The sequence below is a fragment of the Anticarsia gemmatalis genome, chromosome 3 (assembly GCF_050436995.1).
Source record: "Anticarsia gemmatalis isolate Benzon Research Colony breed Stoneville strain chromosome 3, ilAntGemm2 primary, whole genome shotgun sequence".
In the NCBI taxonomy this organism is placed as follows: Eukaryota; Metazoa; Arthropoda; class Insecta; order Lepidoptera; family Erebidae; genus Anticarsia; species Anticarsia gemmatalis.
This window is the reverse complement of record NC_134747.1, coordinates 8,123,495-8,143,919: the sequence shown is the minus strand read 5'-3', so window position 1 is coordinate 8,143,919 and position 20,425 is coordinate 8,123,495. Positions and strand designations below refer to the sequence as shown.

Below are 20,425 nucleotides of genomic sequence, written 5' to 3'. Positions count from 1 at the left end.
CCCTTACGGAAAACCAGAAAGAGCCAGAGAGCGATTAAGCGTAGTATATTATGCGTCAAAAGAACAGATCACGTCCGAAATTCTATACTGCGCTCCCAAACTCGCATAGCCGATGTAGGGGAGAAGACCGCCTGGCTGAAATGGAACTAAGCCGGCCACATTATCCACATGCATTCGGAAAGGTGGGCCCGCATATCTACCAACTGGATGCCAGAAGGTGGTAATAGCAGACGCGGGAGACTTAAATGGAGATGGCGGGATGACCTAGACGCATTTGAAAAAGACTGGTCGGATCTTGCCCCTGAAAGAGGGATTTGAAAGGAAAGGGTGCCTCTTGCCTTTGCCTGCATCAAAATGTATTATTTTATTTTTAAAATTGTATCGAAAACAAAAATTATAATCATGCCAAACGGTCATATTTCTGGCCTTCCCATTCTAGCACGCTAAAAATTATTATTTATTCCACAATAATTTAATGCAAAAGGGACGTATTTCAAAATATGCTACCGTTATATTATTAAATATAATTATACTTAACTAATATTGGATTGCAAAAAGGACGTATTTCAAATATGGCAATTTTGTATTACAAAATAAAAAATAACAAATACTAATGTTTGAATGCAAAAAGGACGTTTTCCAAAATATGGCAGTTTTGTATTGTAAAATATAATCACACTTACCTGATATTTTGCATCCAACACAGACATATTTTGGATTGAGGCACTTTTTCACGCAACTGACGTGCGTTTGCGTAAAATTTTCGGGCGTAACTCATAAAGCGGCTGTTTTGCACTGACATTACCTGTCAAAGTGAGCTAATGCAAAAAGGGCAGTAAGTCAGTTCAGCCATAATATAAGCAAAAATGATGGGGGTTTTTTTTTTTACTATAAAATATAGGTGGTTCAGGTGTCATTTTTGCAATAAAACGATTTTCATTTTTTTTTGAGTTGTGGCCCTTTTGTATTCAAGGAGCGATATTAGTAACGTAACAACATTAGTTTTATAATAATTCATTCAACACATTTTATCTACGCTACACGTTTATTTGTTAAACCTATGATAAGTTATATTTATTATGATCATTTGGTTACTGTCTTTCTATTTAACAGATCTACCTACTATGATGTGATCTCCTTACATCGCGACGGTAAAAAATCCAAAGATTAAGAAGTACGAAAACGTTATTTAAGGGGAAAATGCTAAAAACTGTTTGAGCTATCTGAATTAATGTAGCGTCTCCTTAGCATAGTGGTCCCATAAAATAAAGTAAAAGTTTCGAAATACAGATTCTAGAGAGTTAAAACATTGAAGACTTACCTCCGTTTCCTGCGTTGGTGATCGTCACCCAGAAGTCGATGGTCTTCTCAGGTCCCAGCTCCTCATAGTCCCACTTCTTTTTAACTTTCACTACACCACTTGGTTCAACAGTAACCCACGGATTTTCGTCCCTAATTTTAAATGTCTCGCGGTCCGTTTCTTTCTCTAAAGTAAAAACAGCACGTCCTTCAACTTCACCATCAGCCTCCGTAAATTCAATTCTCTTCGTTGGTCTTACAGCCCTTGTGACGCGTCGCTTTTCCCGATGAAGTACAGGTAATTCTTTTTGATCTCGAACAATGAACTCAAGGAAAACGCGAGCAGGCTGACTCTTGCGAGGTGGGAAGCCTGTATCGTGTGCAAGAACTCTCAATTCTGTTTCGTGACCATCTGGTTCACCAGCCAGTATCAATTCTCCTGTCTGAGGCACAATGACGGCCAGATTAGTCGGTGTTTGTAACGAATAATAAACTCGGTCATCGTCTGCATCGTAAGCGTGAACTTGACCAATGTTAGAAAATCTTTGCCAATGCGCAGTCCCGTTGGGTCCGTTTTCGTCAGTCGTCCCGTTCACAGCGAAGTAGTAAACGTCTTGATCGAATCTTGGTTCATGATCATTTTCGTTAATAACGTCTATTCTAATTTTCAAATGAGCTTTATTTGCTCCATGAATATCGGTAGCTTGAACTACAAGTTCATATCGATTCTTTTTCTCAGCATCTAAAGACCTTGTAGCAATAATTTCTACTTCGCCTTCTGTGACTACTGACTTAACTTCAGGATTATTTACAATCTTCCCTTTCTCTCGTAGAGAGAACACTGAATCTTCGTTGCCTTTTACAATTTTATATGCTAGTGGACCTACGTCAAGTAGAGCCGTAGCCCTTATAGGTGTGAGATCCACGACTGTTCCAGGTGGCGCATTTTCGGGAATTTCCCCGACCAAACCATTGGCCGCGGAAAAATGTAGCATGCGCCGCCGATCCATCACAAGGAGGTGTATGGAATGTGCAGAACTACTATAAGGAGTCTGTTCTAGCACAGCCAGATTAATAGGCTGGTTGAGTAACGGGGTTAAATCGGCCGTTGTCATGAGGAGTCCATCATCGAGGAGAGTAAAATAGGACGTGAACTCCGGATCGAGGAGCGTGTAACGCGAGTGATTGCCGACGAAGTGTTGTACGGCGTGGCCGGGGCGTACGTCGTGCGGCAGCAGGGTGAAGGCACGCGCCTGCAGCGCCACGCTGAGGGCACAGAGCAGCGCTCCGCCCGCCAGCACAGTGTGCGCCATAGCTCTCTCTAGCTAATCGCTCACTTAATCCAACATTTCACACCTACAACAAAATGCTTACTGTAATTATTGCTTACCAATTTGATGATAACACGTTAAGACGACAAAGACACTAGATTCGGGAGTGAAGTAATTATAATTAACGATACCATAGTCTGTGGAGCTTCAGTAAATGCAATTTGTCTCAGACTAAACCGCACCTCTAACATTATTAATTATACCTACTTACTACTGCCAATAAGGCAATGCACATAATTCTATTAAATCAAACGACTTCGAAGATATTTCAACCGATGCAATAAAAAATAGTAGTATAGGTAGGTAGTAAGTAGCTATAGTCTTAAATTTGTTTGAGCTGTATGAGTAGACTGGCTGCAAGTTTAAATAAGCGCCAACTCTATGTAGGTATAGCACAGCCTCATACAGTCAACTAATTTACATTTCCATAATATTTTTATCGTGTCTATACGTGCGACCACAGAAAATGCTTGATTCAATTCGTAAAATTAAGTAAACGACTAGAATCTAATCCATAATGTTCAAATAATTAAGTTTAAGGCCTTAACATATTTCTTTTTGACTTTTAACAAATTTAATAAACAAATGCTGAGCACTGAGCAGTAGCTAACTAGAGCACAAGATTTATAATTTATAAATAATTATTTCTTTACGTTTTAAAAGGATGACCTTAAAAAATCAATATTGGTATTTTTTATTTATTAGACTAGACGAGTAGGTTTTAACCTATTTGGTTTTTGAAATTAGAAAAAAAGTTGTTTATCCATTCTCCTATTCTCTACTTCATTTATAAACCGAAGACAAATACGTATTAGACAAGAATGATGTGTGTGTGAAACATTTGATGGTGGCGCATGTTGGTAGTTGGCGTACGCTATGGTAGAAGACGTTGACGGCACGGCGGCGGCGGCGTCGGGCGGCATCGACGTAGGGCGGCGAGGCGGGGCGCACACATGCGGAGCTTTATTTAGGCGGCAGGCGAACGCCGGCGTCTCGCGACCCGCCGCCGCCGCCGATCAATACCCTCGTTGCGCCGTCGCGCGACGCTCACCGAGCGAATCTCAACTCTACACGCGCTCTCGTTCACGACACACCATCAAAAATTCACACACTCATTTTACTGAATAAAAGCACGAGCTATTTCCATGAAACTTCACAGATATCCGAACGTTACGTGAAAAGAACACCTACTTATCACCTCACCAAAATGCACGATTCAGATAACATGCAAAATTGAGTATTGAATCACTGTAAATGCATTTTATGAATGAAACCACAATTTCCCTTATTAAATAAATCACTGCACTCGATCAATTGCAAAAACAAAAGCAACATTGTTGCTTATCAAATATAAACGTAGCCGTAAGTAAACATGTGGTGCGAATGTAAACAATTTAATAAAATACAACAAAACTATATCATTTCACTCCCGAATCTATTAAAAACATACGTTAATTAATCATCTCTTTTTTCTTATTGAATAATATACGTACTTCGTGAAAACGTAAGACTTATAATATATCGATATCGTAGCGTTTGACAGATCGCGCCGATAAATGTGCTACAAACCGAGCGCAACGATGTCGAAATGCGACTGGCTGAGTGGCGGACCGCGGCGCGCGCGCGTATCGAGCGCTCTCCGCCCGACCCCCGCCACCCCCGCCTCTACAACCCCTGATTGTCCCGCCCGGCTACTGAAGCTTTTTGGTTCTTAGCTTTTACCCCTACGCGTGCTTCTACTATTACTGCATGCTCTAACGCGATTAGTTCCCCTCGAACTTATAGAATTGATGATGGCTACTGTTGCGTTTTTTTTCTCAAGTATTACTGCAGTTTGTTTTTCTAGAGCAAATGTCTATATCTCTCCCTTTCTTTTTATTTCTACTTATTTACTGCTAATACTACCTAATAATTTTTGATTTCATGTAAATTATTTTTTATTCATACCATTTATACAATGTGAGGTACGTATTTAATACTAGGTATTTTCTTTGATTAACGACTGTTATTATATTTTTGTAGTCAAAATGGACTCTACTCATCTTTAGTCGTTAGGTAACTTGTTTGTTTGGCGCCATCTACAGTTTTAATTCTTTTAACTTGGTAACTATTGTATCTAGGAGATTAGGTACCAGTGTTTTAAATAAATTCGAGGACTTGTTCATCGTGAAAAACTATTAGAACTAAATATAACGTAGGTAGGTCTGTACATCAGCGTATTTAGAAAGAATCTTATGTGTATTTCATATTAATTGTATTATTTTTCAAGCTATTGATTTATTAGACGTACGACTTGCCCTCTAATTCGTAGGGCGTAAGGTTGAAAGCCCTTTAATCTTCAAGTCGTCCATTTACCCCACTTTTGTGTGTTTACTAACCACTGTTCATTTTTTAACGTGATCGGAGAGTAAACGGTATTGTAGAGTTTTGAAAGATTGAATGAAAATGTTAACTATAGGATAGTAAAAATATTGTGTGGAACTATTCGTACGATATTCGCGGCTTTTATATTAAAAACATGATATCTAATAAAATGATATAGGTAGGAACCTTCCTATATTGTTAATTTTGTTTTTTGCTGGACGTAGACAAAAACCAATAAGTACCTACGATATGATTTAAAGCGTCAGGTGACCTAGGTTCGGAGGCTCATAGTACCTATAGATATCGAAACACCCCCGGTTAACCATGAAAAAATAGTGTTTAAATCCAATCCACGATCTTCGAGAGCTGTGTTATTAGTGTGATCAGCGGAATAATTTGTCGCTTTTGGCGACAAAGACGCAAAAAATCAACACCCAGCAGTTCTACCACCATAGAGTATCATAAGCTTATTAACCGCCAACCACTGTGAAACCATAACATGAAAAAGTGAAAGTGAACTAAGACGACAGATTTTTTTATTTTCCTACATCTATTTCCCACTACTGAGCAAAAGAATCTCCCTTGAATTTCCAGTCCCCTCTGTCTATTGTTGCATTCGGCCACCCAATCAGGAATGCATCCAGTTCATCCCGCCATCTCCCCTTGGGCCTTCCTTTTCGCCACCGACCATCTTGTGGTATCCACCTACTAGCAATGTAGGTAATTTAAACGAGCCCAGCCCAATCTCACTTTAACCTGGCGGTTTTTTGCCTACGTCGGCTATGCAAGATGACAGAATTAACTGCCAGTATTTTAATAGCGGTGCTATGAAATGAAGTCATAGGTAATATCATATAAAAATACCTCGTACAATTTATAATCAAGTTGTAGATGCAGAATGGTGTTAATAAAACAGAGAATAATGGAAACAATTATTATATTAAAAACAGTATTATTAGACTAGTATAAAAATAGCCAAAGCTACAGAACTGAGCAATATCATTTGTGACATTTAAAAATAGTAAATAAAATATATTTGTATATGTATATATGTTCATATAATTATTATTTCATGTTTAGGCAATGCACTATGTGCTAAAAATGTTGGTAACACAGTTACCGTGATGCTTATTCTAAATATTATGTGTGAAGGGTTTCGGTGTGAGATTGTCACTTGTATTCTTATATCTGATCTCTTTGATAGTCAGTTGTTTCCCCTGATGTATCCTTTGTAAATGACTCCTCATGTCATATGACCGTGAAAATGATCGGTGACAAACAGGACATTGAGTTTTTCCAGCGTGTGAATCCTTGTGCAATGTTAATGATGTTGGATGTTTGAAGCCTTTTGGACATAGTTGACAGCGAAATTTAGCCAATTCCGATTCTGAAACAATAATAATTTATGTTATAAACAGTGCTAGAGAGAGACCTTGGTATCACCATAGTCCTTCACTGAATTGTCATTAAAAATATATATAAAATAGTACAGTAAGTCCTATTCGAGTCAGATGTATGTTGATATTTATACACTTATACAATAAGTTTTATAAAACATAATACATTGATAATATCATCCTTTTTCATTCATAAATACCAAGTATTACAGCAATACTTACCAGAATTATTTTTCTCTGATAAGTCTTCAACAGATGTAGATTGTGTATCAACCTGCATATCCTCACTAGATGGAGCTGTTTTTAATTTTGCATTATCATCTGCTTTACTTGCTTCTGGTTCTTTAGGTATTTCCGGTTGCATTTCTACATTACCATTCTCCTGTTCTGGAATATTTTTAGTAGTGTTTGCTTGTGGAATGTACTCTTCTCTGGCAGTTTGCATAGTAGCTAAATTAATTGGTTCATCCAACAATACAGGCACAATATCCTCATTAAATCTACTTGATTTAGAACTTAAGTCTAAGGATGTGTTGTCACTGATTCTTAACTGGTTTTTAGATGATTCATCCTCCACATTATCTGTCAAACCCTTAACCTCTAAAAGCTCTGCAGTTATAAGGAATGATTCCAATTGTTCCTGAAAAATGTTTACTTCACCATGATACATAAAGTTGATAATCGCGTTAAGGTCTTCGAACTTGAAGTTTCTGAATATAATCACAGGATGTTGACAAGGATTCTCTCTGAATATCTGCTTGAAGTAAGTGCTGCAGGCTGATAACAACATTCTGTGTGCCTTAATTTTGCCTCCATCGCAGCACAGTGTCACATCCACTAAATCGTTTTCAAAGCGAAGTACATTGAACGCTTCTGTTACGTGCGATACGTAATTATTCCACCGTAGAGAGAACTGCGGTGCATTATTCATTCTAAAACTTCTATTTATTTAACTCCACAGCTGATATATAAAATACACTATTTTTCCGGGTAGCTTATCACTGTATTCAGATAGGTAGTCTTTAACTTTAGATAACGCTTAGGGTTATTTTTCCAATCTCCAAAGTAAAAAATCGCGTTTCTCTTTCATTTACTCATAGATATTGTCAGTTGTCAATCTGACAAGTTTTTACCAAGCAGTTGAACCTGTCATTTCCATTCCAAACCAGTAACAAATAAATAAACATCATAATAATCATGTCATTAATCCTAATCCCAATGACTATGAATTAAAACTTAAAAAAATTAACCGCGTTCTATATTTCAAACTTATTCAATATACTTTATAATATATATTTTAGAAATATTATATATTTAATATTTCCTTAAAGTGCTTTTCCACGTACGAAATACAATGACATTTTCAAAGTTGTCGTGTATCTGGGTTTTTAAAACTATTAAAATATTTAGAGTTGGGCTGTCTAGAAAAGAACTAGATATCAATATTTAATCCAAATAAAAGGTATGTACTCGTTAAGAATTGTATAAAGTACTTTTAAAACATATTCACTGAAAATGCGCATCTTTTGCAGTTCTCGCTGATTAATTGATTATTTTAAAATGTATATTTGCCATTTGATTATCTGAAAATGGTTTGAAAAATTTAAACATGATACATCTTTCTTCAAATTAAGCTATCAGACTAAAAGAGAAGAAAAAAGAAGGGCTCTAATGACCATAAAGTGGTACCTGATATCAAATTATTTTTCCTTTACTTATTTAATTTCAACAAAATTATTTAGTTTGATAATATTTCGTGTATTGAAAGACATCATTGTTAATTAAGAGGATGACTTAAAGGCAGACAGAGTCTCTATCGGCTCGCAAACTTTCACATTTATAAGATTGATAGGATAAGATAAGTGTTATTAATATTTTAGATCACTGTTACGATCGCTACTCTAGTTATGTCATTTTGACAGACACAGTGACAGTGACAGCAGGACATAAGCTGGCTACTTGCTGTGAGATAGTCAATCAGAATCAGAATAGTTAACAATTTTTATTGTTTGGGCATATAGACTTCTAATACAAAAATATTCTAATACTGTACAGGTAATATACCTCACTTGTCGATCTTAGGAAAAACTTAAACATGGTAAGTTTTTAGTACAAACACTTGTAAAAAATTCATTGGTATTGCATAGTAGTTACAAAAATGTAATAATGAATTTTATTTTACAGCATGGAAGAGTAAAAGTTCGTACAACTGAAGAAGAGAAGGCGAGGAAAGAGAAAGAACGTCAAGAAAAGCTTAAGGTTTTTAAACATGTCATGCAAAAGATCCAACATAAAGTATGTTTCATCATGACAATTATTTTTTTTAATATTTGGCTCACTTTCCATGACTTTAACTTTTTTATCTTTTCAGAGGAAAGAATCTGAATTCGATAAGGATTTATTGGAGCTTACAGGGAAGGTGTTGTCATCCAACCCTGATATTTCTACTTTGTGGAACATTAGAAGAGAAATACTAAATATCTTCAAGTAAGTTTGATAACTGTCAGAAAAGCCTGATGTGACATTGGTTGGTGAATCATCTTTGTGTTTGGCTAGGGCAGCCTATTACCTAGACCATATAAAATTTATGTTACATTACCAAGATAATTATTTGTTTGATTAAATCTCAAGTTAACTAAGCTTTTTTGAATAAGTTGTACATAATTTTTTGGATATGTCAATATTATTCTAATGGTTTATGGTAAATGTTTCCTGCATTTAGTTTATTAATGAAAATTATATTTTCGATCTGGAGTTTACACTCAATTAATAGCAGTTACTGTTTGAAATATCACAAAACAAGTAACATTGTGATATAAATGCAATTAAGTAAAAAACGTAAGGTTTTGTTAGAAAAAGTATGGTTGATGAAAATCTGAATTTTATGTTACAGGAAAAATAATGAGGTTGAAGAGGAGCTATCCCAACTGTATGATGCTGAACTGCACTTGACTGAATACTGTTTGAAGATCAACCCCAAGTCATACTGTGCGTGGTTCCAGAGGGAATGGGTGCTCACTACAAGAGCTGACCCTGACTGGGACAAAGAACTGGGCTTGTGTAATACATATCTCAAATTAGATGAGAGAAATTGTAAGTTTTGACTTCATCAGTAATATATTTTTTAAGTAATTCCTTAAATCTAAGATTTTCTAGTTTACACTGTTTGTGGAAGTAGTAGTTAAGTTAGTAATTAACTGTAGTACTGTAGGTAATTAGGCAATATTTGCAAAGAATGAACCTTTGATTATGAGTCAAGTTATTTGTTTAAACAATAGTTTCTGAATACTTTACTAATATGTGGCGCTAATATTAACATATGCAATAAATATTTGTTACATATATAAGAATAAGGAATGATGCAATCAGTTACCTTAAGTTTCATCACCCTGTATCTCTATTAATATCTTATACCATATTTTTTCCAGTTCACACATGGGATTACAGAAGATTTGTTGTCAGCAAATGCAAGCCACCTCTGAAAGATGAATTTGATTTTACAACAGAGAAGTTATATTCCAATTTCTCTAACTATTCAGCCTGGCATTATAGAAGCAAAATGCTGGTTGAACTGTATCCTGATTTGAAAGGTAAAAGGATTTTTTATGTGAAAATATAATTATTCTAGCTGGAGAATATTTGCACACCAAATAGGAACATAAAACAAATATTTTGAATTTATTTGCTGATACTGTACGAAAAGGGATTTTGTGAGATTCACTATACTAACTGTATAAAACATAGATGAATGCAGTAAAAAAGAAAGCTCCTAGCTTTCCATTTTAATACCAGATAGGTACCCACCTATCTAACATGACTACCAATTTGTTTATAATATTACCTTTCAGGAGGGAGGCCCATTGAAGACACTCATCATAAACAGGAATTAAAAATAGTTCAAAATGCTGCATTCACTGATCCTGACGACACCAGTGCATGGTTTTATCAAAGATGGTTATTAGGTAAATATCAAACATCTATGTCTTTTCTATGAGTATTTTTTTAAAAGAACAACACTAAAATGATTTAATATTTGTATTCCAGGAGCTGTAAAGACTGTCACTAAAGCTGTTGTCTATGTTGTGACGCCAGTAAAGACAACTCTAGCATTTAATAAACCTGTAGAACATAATTTCGTTTCTTCTAAAGTGAAACTGTTTTGTAACAATGACTTGATAAATGGAGAATGGCAGTCTTGCAGTGGGAACCAGTATGATGTTCTATGGATATTCAAACATAGCGCTAATATCTGTGATGACTTACACATAAAGGTATGGGTACATTCTATTAAATAAAACTTCACTAGTGAGATAATAATAATATTCGTAAACTTTAATAATATAAGTAATACATTTTATAAAATCTTAATGAACACTAAGTATTGTTTATTTTATGGAATTAATTAAAACTTTTTTAACACCTACAGATGGAGTATGAAATGGAAGATGGGACCACACAAACTATTTCAAGTGTTAAAGTAAATTCGAATACTTATGTTGGCAGAAATGACATAAGTTTTGAGATAAATTATTCGAAGCCAGTTGTTGAAGAATTGATCACGCAACTCGACGCTTGTCGTCAGTTGCTTGCTATGGAACCAGACTCCAAATGTAAGTTAGGTCAATCTCTAGCCGGCTTACTCCTGACAGAATCAAATTTGAATTCCATTGAATCAGATTCGAAATAATGTCAAATCAAACTCTGGTTTAAAGTTAAAATAAATGGATTGTTTGATAGATACATAAATTATTTTAAACCAGTGTTTGTTCACGCGCTAATTTGGAATTTAAAAGTACGTTTTTACATAAGCTCGAATCTGATTCAATGGAATTTGATTCTGTCTAGAGTAAGCCCAGTAAAGATCTTAGGTTAACATAATATGCATACATGATTCGTTCTAAAGCATAAAATATTATTATTTAATCTCCATGATTAATTTAGTAATTTTGCAAATGGAATCTCACTCATAATTTATTATCACAATTTCCAGGGACAGTTTTAACAACAACAGTTTTTCTCCATTGTATTGACGCAAAAGGAAACTACAAGGAGGTTATAGAAAATCTACATACATTAAAAAGTATAGACAAATTGCGAGCTGGCTATTACGACGACCTAATTACAAAGTGGAGTATAGAGGACCAACTTGCTGTTGATTATGGGAACAATAATCTTGAGTTTAAGATTAGCTTTCAAGATAAAGTAACTAGTTTGCCACACCTGCAATACTACAGCTACTGTGAAAGTGTCGACTTGTCTAATCAAAATTTAACTTCTAATGTGTTACCTTCTTTGGTAATGCTACAACATTGTAAGGTAAGATACTGAGATTAACTACTCACTCAATCAAATAACATTAAAATAGAAGCAAGATACTTCATTTCACTAATGATTTGCTAGTACAATAGGTACCTAATAATTAATAAGTATTGCTATGTTTTCTTCTATAGCGAAATAACAGCCATGAAAGCTGTAGAGTAATTCGGATTTGGTCAATATATTTAATATTTAATAAATGGTCATTTTATACAATTTGTTTGTGCATGAAATGTATAGCAAGTTGATTTGATAGATTGATTGATTATTGTTTCAGAAACTGTCTTTAGAGAACAATAAGCTGACAACATTAAGAAACTTTCCTTCCTTGGAGTTAGAAGTTTTGAATTTGAAGGGAAATATAGAGTTGAAGAAAGAAGAAGTTGATTTGTTTAGAGAAAAGTGCAATTATACAGTTTTATATTAAAATATTACTCTGAAGTAATTTATATTTATTCATTTGCAAGGAAGGTGGCTGAAACCATGTATTTTGTATTGCATAGAATGTAAGGAACTTGTTTTATCACTGGATTCTTCCAGTGGTTTGTTCTGGCTGTTTCGTTTTGTACCTCTTGCCCTTATAATCACAAATCTGTTTATAAAAGTTACAACTAAGTTTATAATAATTTGAAGTCACACGTTTTTGGCCACTTTCATTTTTATATTTTACTCAACAGATATTTTAAGATGCATATTAAAATGGGATAAGGAATTATTATTTTTCGTTAATGAACCAAAGTGCCTACACTGTGAAGAAAGAAACAATAACATAGTCATAGTTTTTATTTGGATACCCTTTGGTATTATGCATATTGCAATATATGAATACACATATTGAAACACTGCAAAAAAAATAACAGCAGAATCCGTGCCGTACAAAAGGCGTACGCAACAGATTCTGTGATTCAAGGACTTCAATTTTGTTGAATTTTAATATTCATGTTGACTTAAATTATACATTTTTATCATAAGTATCTCACGTGTATTTATATCAACTGCCGTTGGCTTTGCGCAAATTATTGTTTGAAGCTGATTTTAAATAAAGTAAAGAACTTATTACGCTGTTGTTAATTTTGTAAAGTTTTGTAAGCATTATTTGATATGTAGGTATGTTATAATAAATTAAATTTTACGCAAAATCACATGGGTACATATTAATCTGTGACCATACCAAATTCAATTTACATTCATAAGGGAAAGGCTTCAATCACTTTGCAATACATACATTTTTGCACAAATTCATCCATTTATTCAACCACTTGAGCTGTATTGTCAACCAAAGATACATAATAAAGAGATTAGCATATAAGATTAATTAGATTTGTAACATTATACTACTATCTTTTTATATAAATTTTGGTTTTTCTACTTCATACAGTATTCTAGTACTATGCTGAATATCCTAACTTTTTACAAAAATATAATTATCTGTATACTCTAATGTTTTTCATATTGTATTGCTTTGAGGGAAGAATTGTGAAGTCTTATTTTCGTCACTGCAAATAATTTTGTTACAGTGCATTATTACACTTTAAATAAGTGACAAGTTCCATTAATTTATATGAGGTTTTTTAACACTAAGATTATTTATTTACACAGAAATAAATTGTTTTGGAAATATAAGACATCTTTGTATATTTGTACTTTTTGAATAGTTACCAAATTTTAAGTTTTTTAAAGTTGTAAACAGTTTCAATGACTGGTTTCAACAACATATCTTCGTCCCAGAACAGTCTTCCACATGCTTCACACAAAATTGCATGTTTTTTTAAAGTTGATAATAAACTTGGGTTATGTATCTCAACGGGTACACCCATGCTTGTGTTTAATATAGGCTTGTGGTATACATCTGCCTGGTAAAGTTCCTCATCACCATCTGAATCACTTAAAAAGTTATCAATATTATCAAGTTCCTCATCTTCATCATATTCACTGTATCTCACTGAATTATTGACATTAGCAACAGGTGGTTGAGCTAAATATGTATTACACATATTCACAACAACATCTGGATTAAGTTTAGTTAGATTCTTACTGTTACAATTAATACAAAAGGTAAACAGATTCTCTTGCTCAACATGTATACAAAAACTATTCAATACCCTTCTCAACTGTTGGTGATAAGTATTCTTATTTATTTCTAATATAGAACTCTGTGGGAAGTTACTGTTAGGTGTATATTTTATTTTAGCTAATAATATAAAACGATCTTCTGATATTGCTAGATTTATCACATCATGCCACAACATAGTGGGTGGGGTCACAACTGTATCAATTCCACAATACCTCAAGTAAGGCATTAATCCAGTCAGTGCATGATCAACTAAAAACTTCACTTCATGCACTGACCTGGACTGTGTAGGAAACCCTAATCTTTCTATAACTTTAGGTTTCTTTGAACATTTCTTCTTATTTTCTAACATAACATCATTGCATATTTCCTCAAAATTGATTTGTTGTTCTGAACACAATTTTTGTAGAAACTCATATATCTCTAAAAGAACATGAGCATCTAGGGCAGCATACACTATTTGTGTACTTCTCAAAGGCCTTAATTCCCAATTGGAACACTGTTCAGATTTTTCCAGAGGCAGTCCAAAACACGATTGCACCACAGAGCTGAGACTGTTGCCTCCATTGTCACTGTTACCAGGTAATATAAGTCCATTATTTAAAAGATTCTTCCACAATGTACCAAGATCTAGTAATCCTTCACCTTGCACTTTGATGTTTCCTAGCCCAACAACTGAAGATTTTATTTCTTTTAAGTCTTGTTCAAGACCAAACCCTACTTTAATAATTTCAGCATTGTCCAAAAATGATTTATAGAAAGAACACCAAAAACTGGCATATTCAGGTTGGTTCAAGATTAGAGTATCAATCAAATAAACTCTGTTTATTGTAGCAATCTGTATTAAAGCTACTTGAGATTGTGTTGCTCCAAATGAAGGCTTCCACTCACAGTCAATACTTGCTACATTAGTTTTGACCACATCAGACATCAACATATTGTAGAACTTTTCTCCTGTATCAATAATAGTGATCTGTTCATCAGCCAAGGTGAACTTATAATAATCTTGAGATGTATTTACATTTGTATCCCAGTTTTCTTCTTCAGGTACATCATTTAGTGAAATCTCTTTAAGTGCTAGGGGTAATAGATCCTCAGGCATGTTCAAGTATGAAGCCCACTTGAGAGCTTCATTAGGATCATATTCAACCAACATGTCAATGAACTCTCTTCCAGAACTAGCATTCTGTTTCAGTGAATCTTTTACTAAATCTTCCCATACTGAAGCACTTACATTGTGTTCTTGATACTTCTGATGAATTAAGTATCTTAGTCCTCCAGTTGTGCGATTCTTGCTAAGATTCTTACATGTCTCTATGGGAATGTTGTATTTGTTGCACAAACGTGCAACTAACTTGCCCAATGGTTTGTAATGAACCTTATCATACTTAATATGGGAAATTTTATTCTCTTCTATATAATTCTGTACAAATTCTCGAATGCTAATGGTTTTATCTAATAATTTATCCAGGAAAAGTAACAATGGTTGCACTTGGCTGGGACACTCAGACAAGTAGTCATCAATTAAGTTTGATTTATCTTGCAACACTAATGGAAACATTAAGTCCTGAACAGGGATATCTTCACTTAGTTGCATTGCTATTACAATTTGAGAAGCCTGCTTACAATTATCATTCCTAATCATATCTTTAACAATAGGTAAAATTTTGTCTTTAACTGTAATCACTTGGTAAGTATTCACAATGAGAGTGAGAAAGGGTTGATTCCTCTGATGAGTTGCTATGTGGAATGCAGGTAGTTTAAGATGATCTTCTGCCGCCACCCCACTCGACTTCGACCACTTTTGTAACATTTCTATAATCAAGTAAGGTAAAGATTTAGGTTTACAGTCTTTGTAATCATCACATTTAACAACAAAAATAAGAGCCAGTCTGTAGGGATCCGTAGCGGACTGAAAGAACGTTTCTATGTGGTTCTCGATAGCAGGGCTTTTTTTCCATGTCTTCCAAGTATTTTTTAGTTGGTCTAACCAAGCTCTTGAGAAGTCATCCAAAGTCACATTTAGTCCCATAGAATGCAAAGATTCCTCCATCGATGGTACTATTTTAATAGTCTGGTTATTACAGACTAATCGGTTGATATTCATCTTGATAGTTCTTTCATAAATAATCTTGAATTATAACAATAACTGACGTCCTGAACGATCACTCTTTTATGACATCATTATGTATTCAAATCAACGGACGACGTGGATTGATTTGTTTGTGAGTTGTAGGGGTCATTACTGTAACAACTACACTGTACACATGTAAATCAAATTATTAAAGAATAACTAACAAACTTGCAGTAAACTTAACGAAAGGTTGACTCAAAATCAAATAGTAGTCAAATTGTAAGTAAAATGTCAGTGTAGCTAGGGATGGGAAGTCGTGCTCTAAGGACCGAGAATCGTTTGTAATTTATTAATTCTAACGTAGGTATCGATTCGATTTCAATGGAAAGTCGGTTGTCATATTGGAGTTCCAAATAGATTTTATGAAATAACAAGTTTTAGATAGTAATTTTGTCACTAAGAATGAATCGATATTTTAACTCCTCATGCAAGCACTTCAAAATTCTGGCTAAAGTATATCTATAGAAGACTTTTATTCTGTGTGTGGACTAGTCATAATCAATATTAATTGAGTATGTACCCTATTTCAATAAAATATTGAAAGAATACGAAGTCATCAAACCAAGCGTAGCCATCAAGTGTGAACCTGTTGCGTTCGGTATATATCGTTGCGATTGCATTCCGGAAATATACCTCAGCCTTATCGGGGAGCAATTTAAGGGTTCTTCATTCCTTTTTTGAATCCTTGATTTTGTATCTTTTAGTTCAGGTTCAACGCAATTAATAGAATGTAAATAAAAAAAAAACAATTTATTCAGTAGATTTATATATTAAAAATGTTTAATTGCTTATGAAATGTTATCGATTACAATCGAGATAATTAATAAATCGAAATCAAAACTAGAGTAACTTCCCTATTATAAATGTCAAATTTCGGGATACCAGTACAGAATAAGTAAATACAAGTTTGAATATACCTATATAGATAAAAAAGCAGTAAAAAATTATCAGCGGTGACTGAAAATATACTTCATGAATAATTACTATTACTGGTGTATGAAATAAATTAAATTATTTCCAAAATTATATTTTTTTTATTAAGTATTTAATGTGGCAGTATTTGAGTAGTTGTACTTTTTTATCTGTTAATAGCGTTCCAGAAACCAATGACTCTGCGATTTCTAGTATCAGAGCATAAAATAACTTCTGCTGATATTGTGTTTACCCTATGTGTGAAAAGGACGCATTAATAATACTATGTACAATTTACTTGAATTTACAGCATTTGGTGATGTATCTGTAAAACTTACGGTGACTTTTGTTTTTGCAAGTGAACTGTGAATACGAGAAACGAGAAAGATTTACTATAAAATCTTTTGTGCAGTTCATCTTCGTCGACGTTTGTTTTAAGTTTTCTCGTTATACAAATTATTATACACAATGGAGCTTTCTGCCGAAGGAAAAACACCTGAGTACATGGAATTAGCCGGAATTAAGTTCAAGCTAAGTTTACCCCATCTAAAGGATGATCCACAGCTGAAAGAACAGCTCCTGAAAGGAATCAAAGCTGGAAACATGGCTCCGTATTACAAAGAGGTGTGTAATGATCTTGGATGGCCTTTCGACCAAAAATTATTTGATGAGATGGCAAAAGAGAACCAAGACAGGTTAGCTAAGTTTGAAGAAGACGACTCTGAGACCCCAGTTTGGCAAGACAGGTAAGATCTACAATCATTTGAATTACCTTGGCACACACATCTTATTAGTCATTCATATAAGGTATATAAAAGTTTGTTAAAATGACCCTAATGAACTCATTGTTATTCCCTGCTTAATTCCCTCTGTTAACAACTAGAGTAACCCAAGCAGTTTTTGACCTAGATGATCTCTGGAACTCATACCAGACTTATAAGGGCAAAAAACATTTAACATTTCTTATTTTCATATTACAGGATGGATTATTTGTGTTCTATTGGAGACAAAGAGGCAGCCACAGCTCTGGCAACCACAAAATATGAAGATGCCACATTAACTACAAACAGAAGACTGGATGCTGTGTTTGCTATGTTTAGAATTGCTTACTTCCATGGCTGCAATGTCAAAGAAATGGGAAAAGCCATTAATAAGGTATGGTTGTACTTTATGATCTCTAGATAACAAATGCATTACTTCCTATATATCCAGTACTCATGTTGTTATCCCTATAGTAACAAATCAGCAAGACAATGTAAATGTAACAAACAGTTACCAAACAGGACAAAATTATTAACTTTACATATTGTGATCTATTTAGTGAGCAGCAATAAAAAAAATTGACATGATTACATAGTTAAAAACTGAATTTTATCTCCATATTGTAAAACATTGGTATTCAGTCGCATCTGCTGAGACTGGTAGCTGATTCCAACATAGTTGAAAGAAAGACTAGGCTGATTGAATCACAATCAAATGCTAACCAAGGCAAATTGTTTAATTGCAAATGAAACTAAAATCTGTAATTATACTGTTTCAGGCCCATGAACTAGTTGACAAAGGTGGAGACTGGCGCTCCAGGAACAAGCTGAAGGCATATGAAGCTATCTACTGCCTTGCAGTCAGAGACTACAGCAAGGCTGCTGATCTGTTCATTGATTGTGTCTCAACATTTGAGTCTTATGAACTGGTGGACTTTGGTAAGTACATGTGTATTTTTCCCTTGTCATTATGTCCAAGTGGCAAGTAAGAAAATTGGTCACCAATAAATGTAAAATGTGGTTATCAGTACTTTTGTGGGTAAGCTTGGTCTAAAATGGCTGTTTAAGTGATGACTGTGGAGTCCATAAAAATATATAAAAACAACTACCTATTTGCTTGGATATCTGACCTTACTTTACAGTTGATATTTGTATCAGTCAGGTATAACATCAAGACAATCATCATTTCTTTTAGTTTCTTTTGATCAGGAATATTAGTTTTTATACCAAAAACATTTGAACTCATGGTCTATGATAATGTTACAGGTACCATCATCCAGTACTGCGTGTTGGCTTGTGCCTTGGCTCTCGAGCGCCACGCCCTGCAGTCGGCTCTTCGTCGTCAAGGCGCGGCAGTGCAAGCCCTTCGTTCACGATTCCCAGAACTTAGGGAACTGGTTGAGTCACTGCATGAATGCCGCTATGCTGACTTCTTGAAGAGTCTTGCATGGGTAAAATTCAATACAATTTATTTTCTCTAACATTTTATTTCAATAAGAATTTGCCTAGTTCAATGAGAATATAGTGATTTTGATGAAATGTTAGTTTTAGAAGCCAATTTAATAGAGACTTGTGGCAATTTACTTTATGCAAGTATAAGAGTATTTTAATTGTGGAAGTAAGAATGTCATGTTTGCACCACATTCCTCAAATGTAGCATAGACAACTATTTTTACCAAGTAGTTTAATTGCAGGTAGAGACACAGATCTGCGTGGACCCGGTGTTCCGGCCGCACTACCAGCACTACGTGCGCGAGGCTCGCATCAAGGCTTACGTGCAGCTGTTGCGCGCTTACCGCTCGCTCAGCCTCGACAACATCGCCTCCACCTTCGGCGTCACTCGGGAGTTCGTTGAGGAGGAAATCTCCAAGTAAGTATTATCAAATTTACTTTTTTATTACTTGCTTTCTTTCGACAGCTGCTTAGAAAGGTTTCACGTTAAACCTTTTCTTAATATTAACTCAAATAACTTACCTCTTAAATTAACCTTGTGGTAATAAAGGTTACAAACTATATATAGCCAATCAACAAATATTGTTCCGTCGTTGGTGTGCGAGAGTATCGAAGACACGGTAAATTATCTATGCATCTTCAAAAAGTATTGCGATTTTGAACTGTAAGGGTCTAAGTAAATTCTCGCAAATAACTGATAATACTTCTCTAATATGGTCTGATATATTTTTAATATTATTAATGTGTCGTAGCTTCACGGCTGCCGGTCGCCTTCAGTGCCGTATCGACGCGGTGGCTGGCTGTGTGGTGACAGGCGCCGGGCGCGGGGCTGACGCCGACCGCTCGCAGCTGTACCAGGCTACCATCCGCGAAGGAGATCTACTCCTTAACCGCGTCAAGAAACTAGCCAGCGTCATCAACTTCTAACTCCATATGTATTATGTTTGCTTGGTAATAATATAAGCTTTTAAGTATGTATGTAGTTTGTTTCATTAGTTTCTCATCCCTATTAGAACTGTTATAAACTATAACAATTTTATTCTCTCAAGTATTTATTATAGTCTGTACAGTCTGTAGGTATTTAACCTTATTTGTGGCAAAGGCCTTAGTCGTTCACAGACTGAACAGTTCCATTTATCATGGTTGTACTTTTATCTACTAGAGATCGGGCTGCAGTTGGTCCCAATCGTCAATAAATCCATGATTTGCAGAACTAGCTGCTATCTGAGTGTTGATTGACCCATCTATTTATGAGGGTCATCTTGTATGACTATGGTAAAGTTTTGACGTAGGTTTAAAATAATTTACGGATAAAACAAAACGGAGGGTAAGGGTAAGGAATAACCAAAAAGAAAATAATTATTAGTATAATAATTGATTTTTTTAAA

At 34.7% G+C, this 20,425-nt stretch overlaps 5 protein-coding genes across 10 annotated transcripts in view; 2 read left to right on the top strand and 3 right to left on the bottom strand.

Moving 5' to 3' along the window:
- Positions 1–4,219, bottom strand: part of CadN (neural cadherin) — a 260,161-nt gene extending 255,942 nt beyond the window's left edge. For all 6 annotated transcript variants that reach the window (XM_076136236.1, XM_076136234.1, XM_076136238.1 and 3 more), the window contains exons 1-2: positions 4,124–4,219; positions 1,322–2,655 (exon numbers count right to left, since the gene is read on the bottom strand). In XM_076136236.1, the coding sequence (XP_075992351.1) occupies positions 1,322–2,612 (1,291 nt within the window). In that variant the 5' untranslated portion in view covers positions 2,613–2,655; positions 4,124–4,219. The remainder of the gene's footprint in view (positions 1–1,321; positions 2,656–4,123) is intronic.
- Positions 4,220–5,920: 1,701 nt separating this feature from the next.
- Positions 5,921–7,515, bottom strand: LOC142987454 (uncharacterized). Its single transcript, XM_076136232.1, has 2 exons — positions 6,614–7,515; positions 5,921–6,381 (listed from the first exon to the last, which is right to left on the bottom strand). The coding sequence occupies exons 1-2, from the start codon at positions 7,320–7,322 to the stop codon at positions 6,128–6,130; spliced, it is 963 nt and encodes a 320-aa protein (XP_075992347.1). The 5' UTR covers positions 7,323–7,515; the 3' UTR covers positions 5,921–6,127.
- An 819-nt stretch (positions 7,516–8,334) lies between these two features.
- Positions 8,335–13,332, top strand: RabGGTa (Rab geranylgeranyltransferase subunit alpha). The gene is made up of 10 exons (XM_076136230.1): positions 8,335–8,489; positions 8,576–8,686; positions 8,763–8,878; positions 9,285–9,484; positions 9,820–9,981; positions 10,240–10,353; positions 10,436–10,662; positions 10,818–11,001; positions 11,382–11,707; positions 11,985–13,332. Exons 1-10 carry the CDS (start codon positions 8,487–8,489, stop codon positions 12,132–12,134), a joined length of 1,593 nt encoding a protein of 530 aa, XP_075992345.1. The 5' UTR covers positions 8,335–8,486; the 3' UTR covers positions 12,135–13,332.
- Positions 13,311–16,146, bottom strand: Nbr (exonuclease mut-7 homolog). Its single transcript, XM_076136229.1, has one exon. The coding sequence runs from the start codon at positions 15,883–15,885 to the stop codon at positions 13,363–13,365; it is 2,523 nt and encodes an 840-aa protein (XP_075992344.1). The 5' UTR covers positions 15,886–16,146; the 3' UTR covers positions 13,311–13,362.
- Positions 16,147–17,152: 1,006 nt separating this feature from the next.
- Positions 17,153–20,015, top strand: Rpn7 (regulatory particle non-ATPase 7). The gene is made up of 6 exons (XM_076136231.1): positions 17,153–17,570; positions 17,805–17,979; positions 18,365–18,524; positions 18,852–19,036; positions 19,280–19,455; positions 19,790–20,015. The coding sequence occupies exons 1-6, from the start codon at positions 17,293–17,295 to the stop codon at positions 19,962–19,964; spliced, it is 1,149 nt and encodes a 382-aa protein (XP_075992346.1). The 5' UTR covers positions 17,153–17,292; the 3' UTR covers positions 19,965–20,015.
- Positions 20,016–20,425: the final 410 nt, after the last annotated feature.

Coding starts and splice junctions, on each gene's coding strand:
- RabGGTa (XM_076136230.1), top strand. Junction 9,485..9,819: donor CAAATTAGATGAGAGAAATT/GTAAGTTTTGAC, acceptor TATTTTTTCCAG/TTCACACATGGGATTACAGA. Junction 10,663..10,817: donor GTGATGACTTACACATAAAG/GTATGGGTACAT, acceptor TAACACCTACAG/ATGGAGTATGAAATGGAAGA.
- Nbr (XM_076136229.1), bottom strand. CDS start 15,885: ATGAATATCAACCGATTAGTCTGTAATAACCAGACTATTAAAATAGTA.
- LOC142987454 (XM_076136232.1), bottom strand. CDS start 7,322: ATGAATAATGCACCGCAGTTCTCTCTACGGTGGAATAATTACGTATCG. Junction 6,382..6,613: donor ATCAGAGAAAAATAATTCTG/GTAAGTATTGCT, acceptor TTATTGTTTCAG/AATCGGAATTGGCTAAATTT.
- Rpn7 (XM_076136231.1), top strand. CDS start 17,293: ATGGAGCTTTCTGCCGAAGGAAAAACACCTGAGTACATGGAATTAGCC. Junction 17,571..17,804: donor ACCCCAGTTTGGCAAGACAG/GTAAGATCTACA, acceptor TTCATATTACAG/GATGGATTATTTGTGTTCTA. Junction 19,037..19,279: donor TCTTGAAGAGTCTTGCATGG/GTAAAATTCAAT, acceptor GTTTAATTGCAG/GTAGAGACACAGATCTGCGT.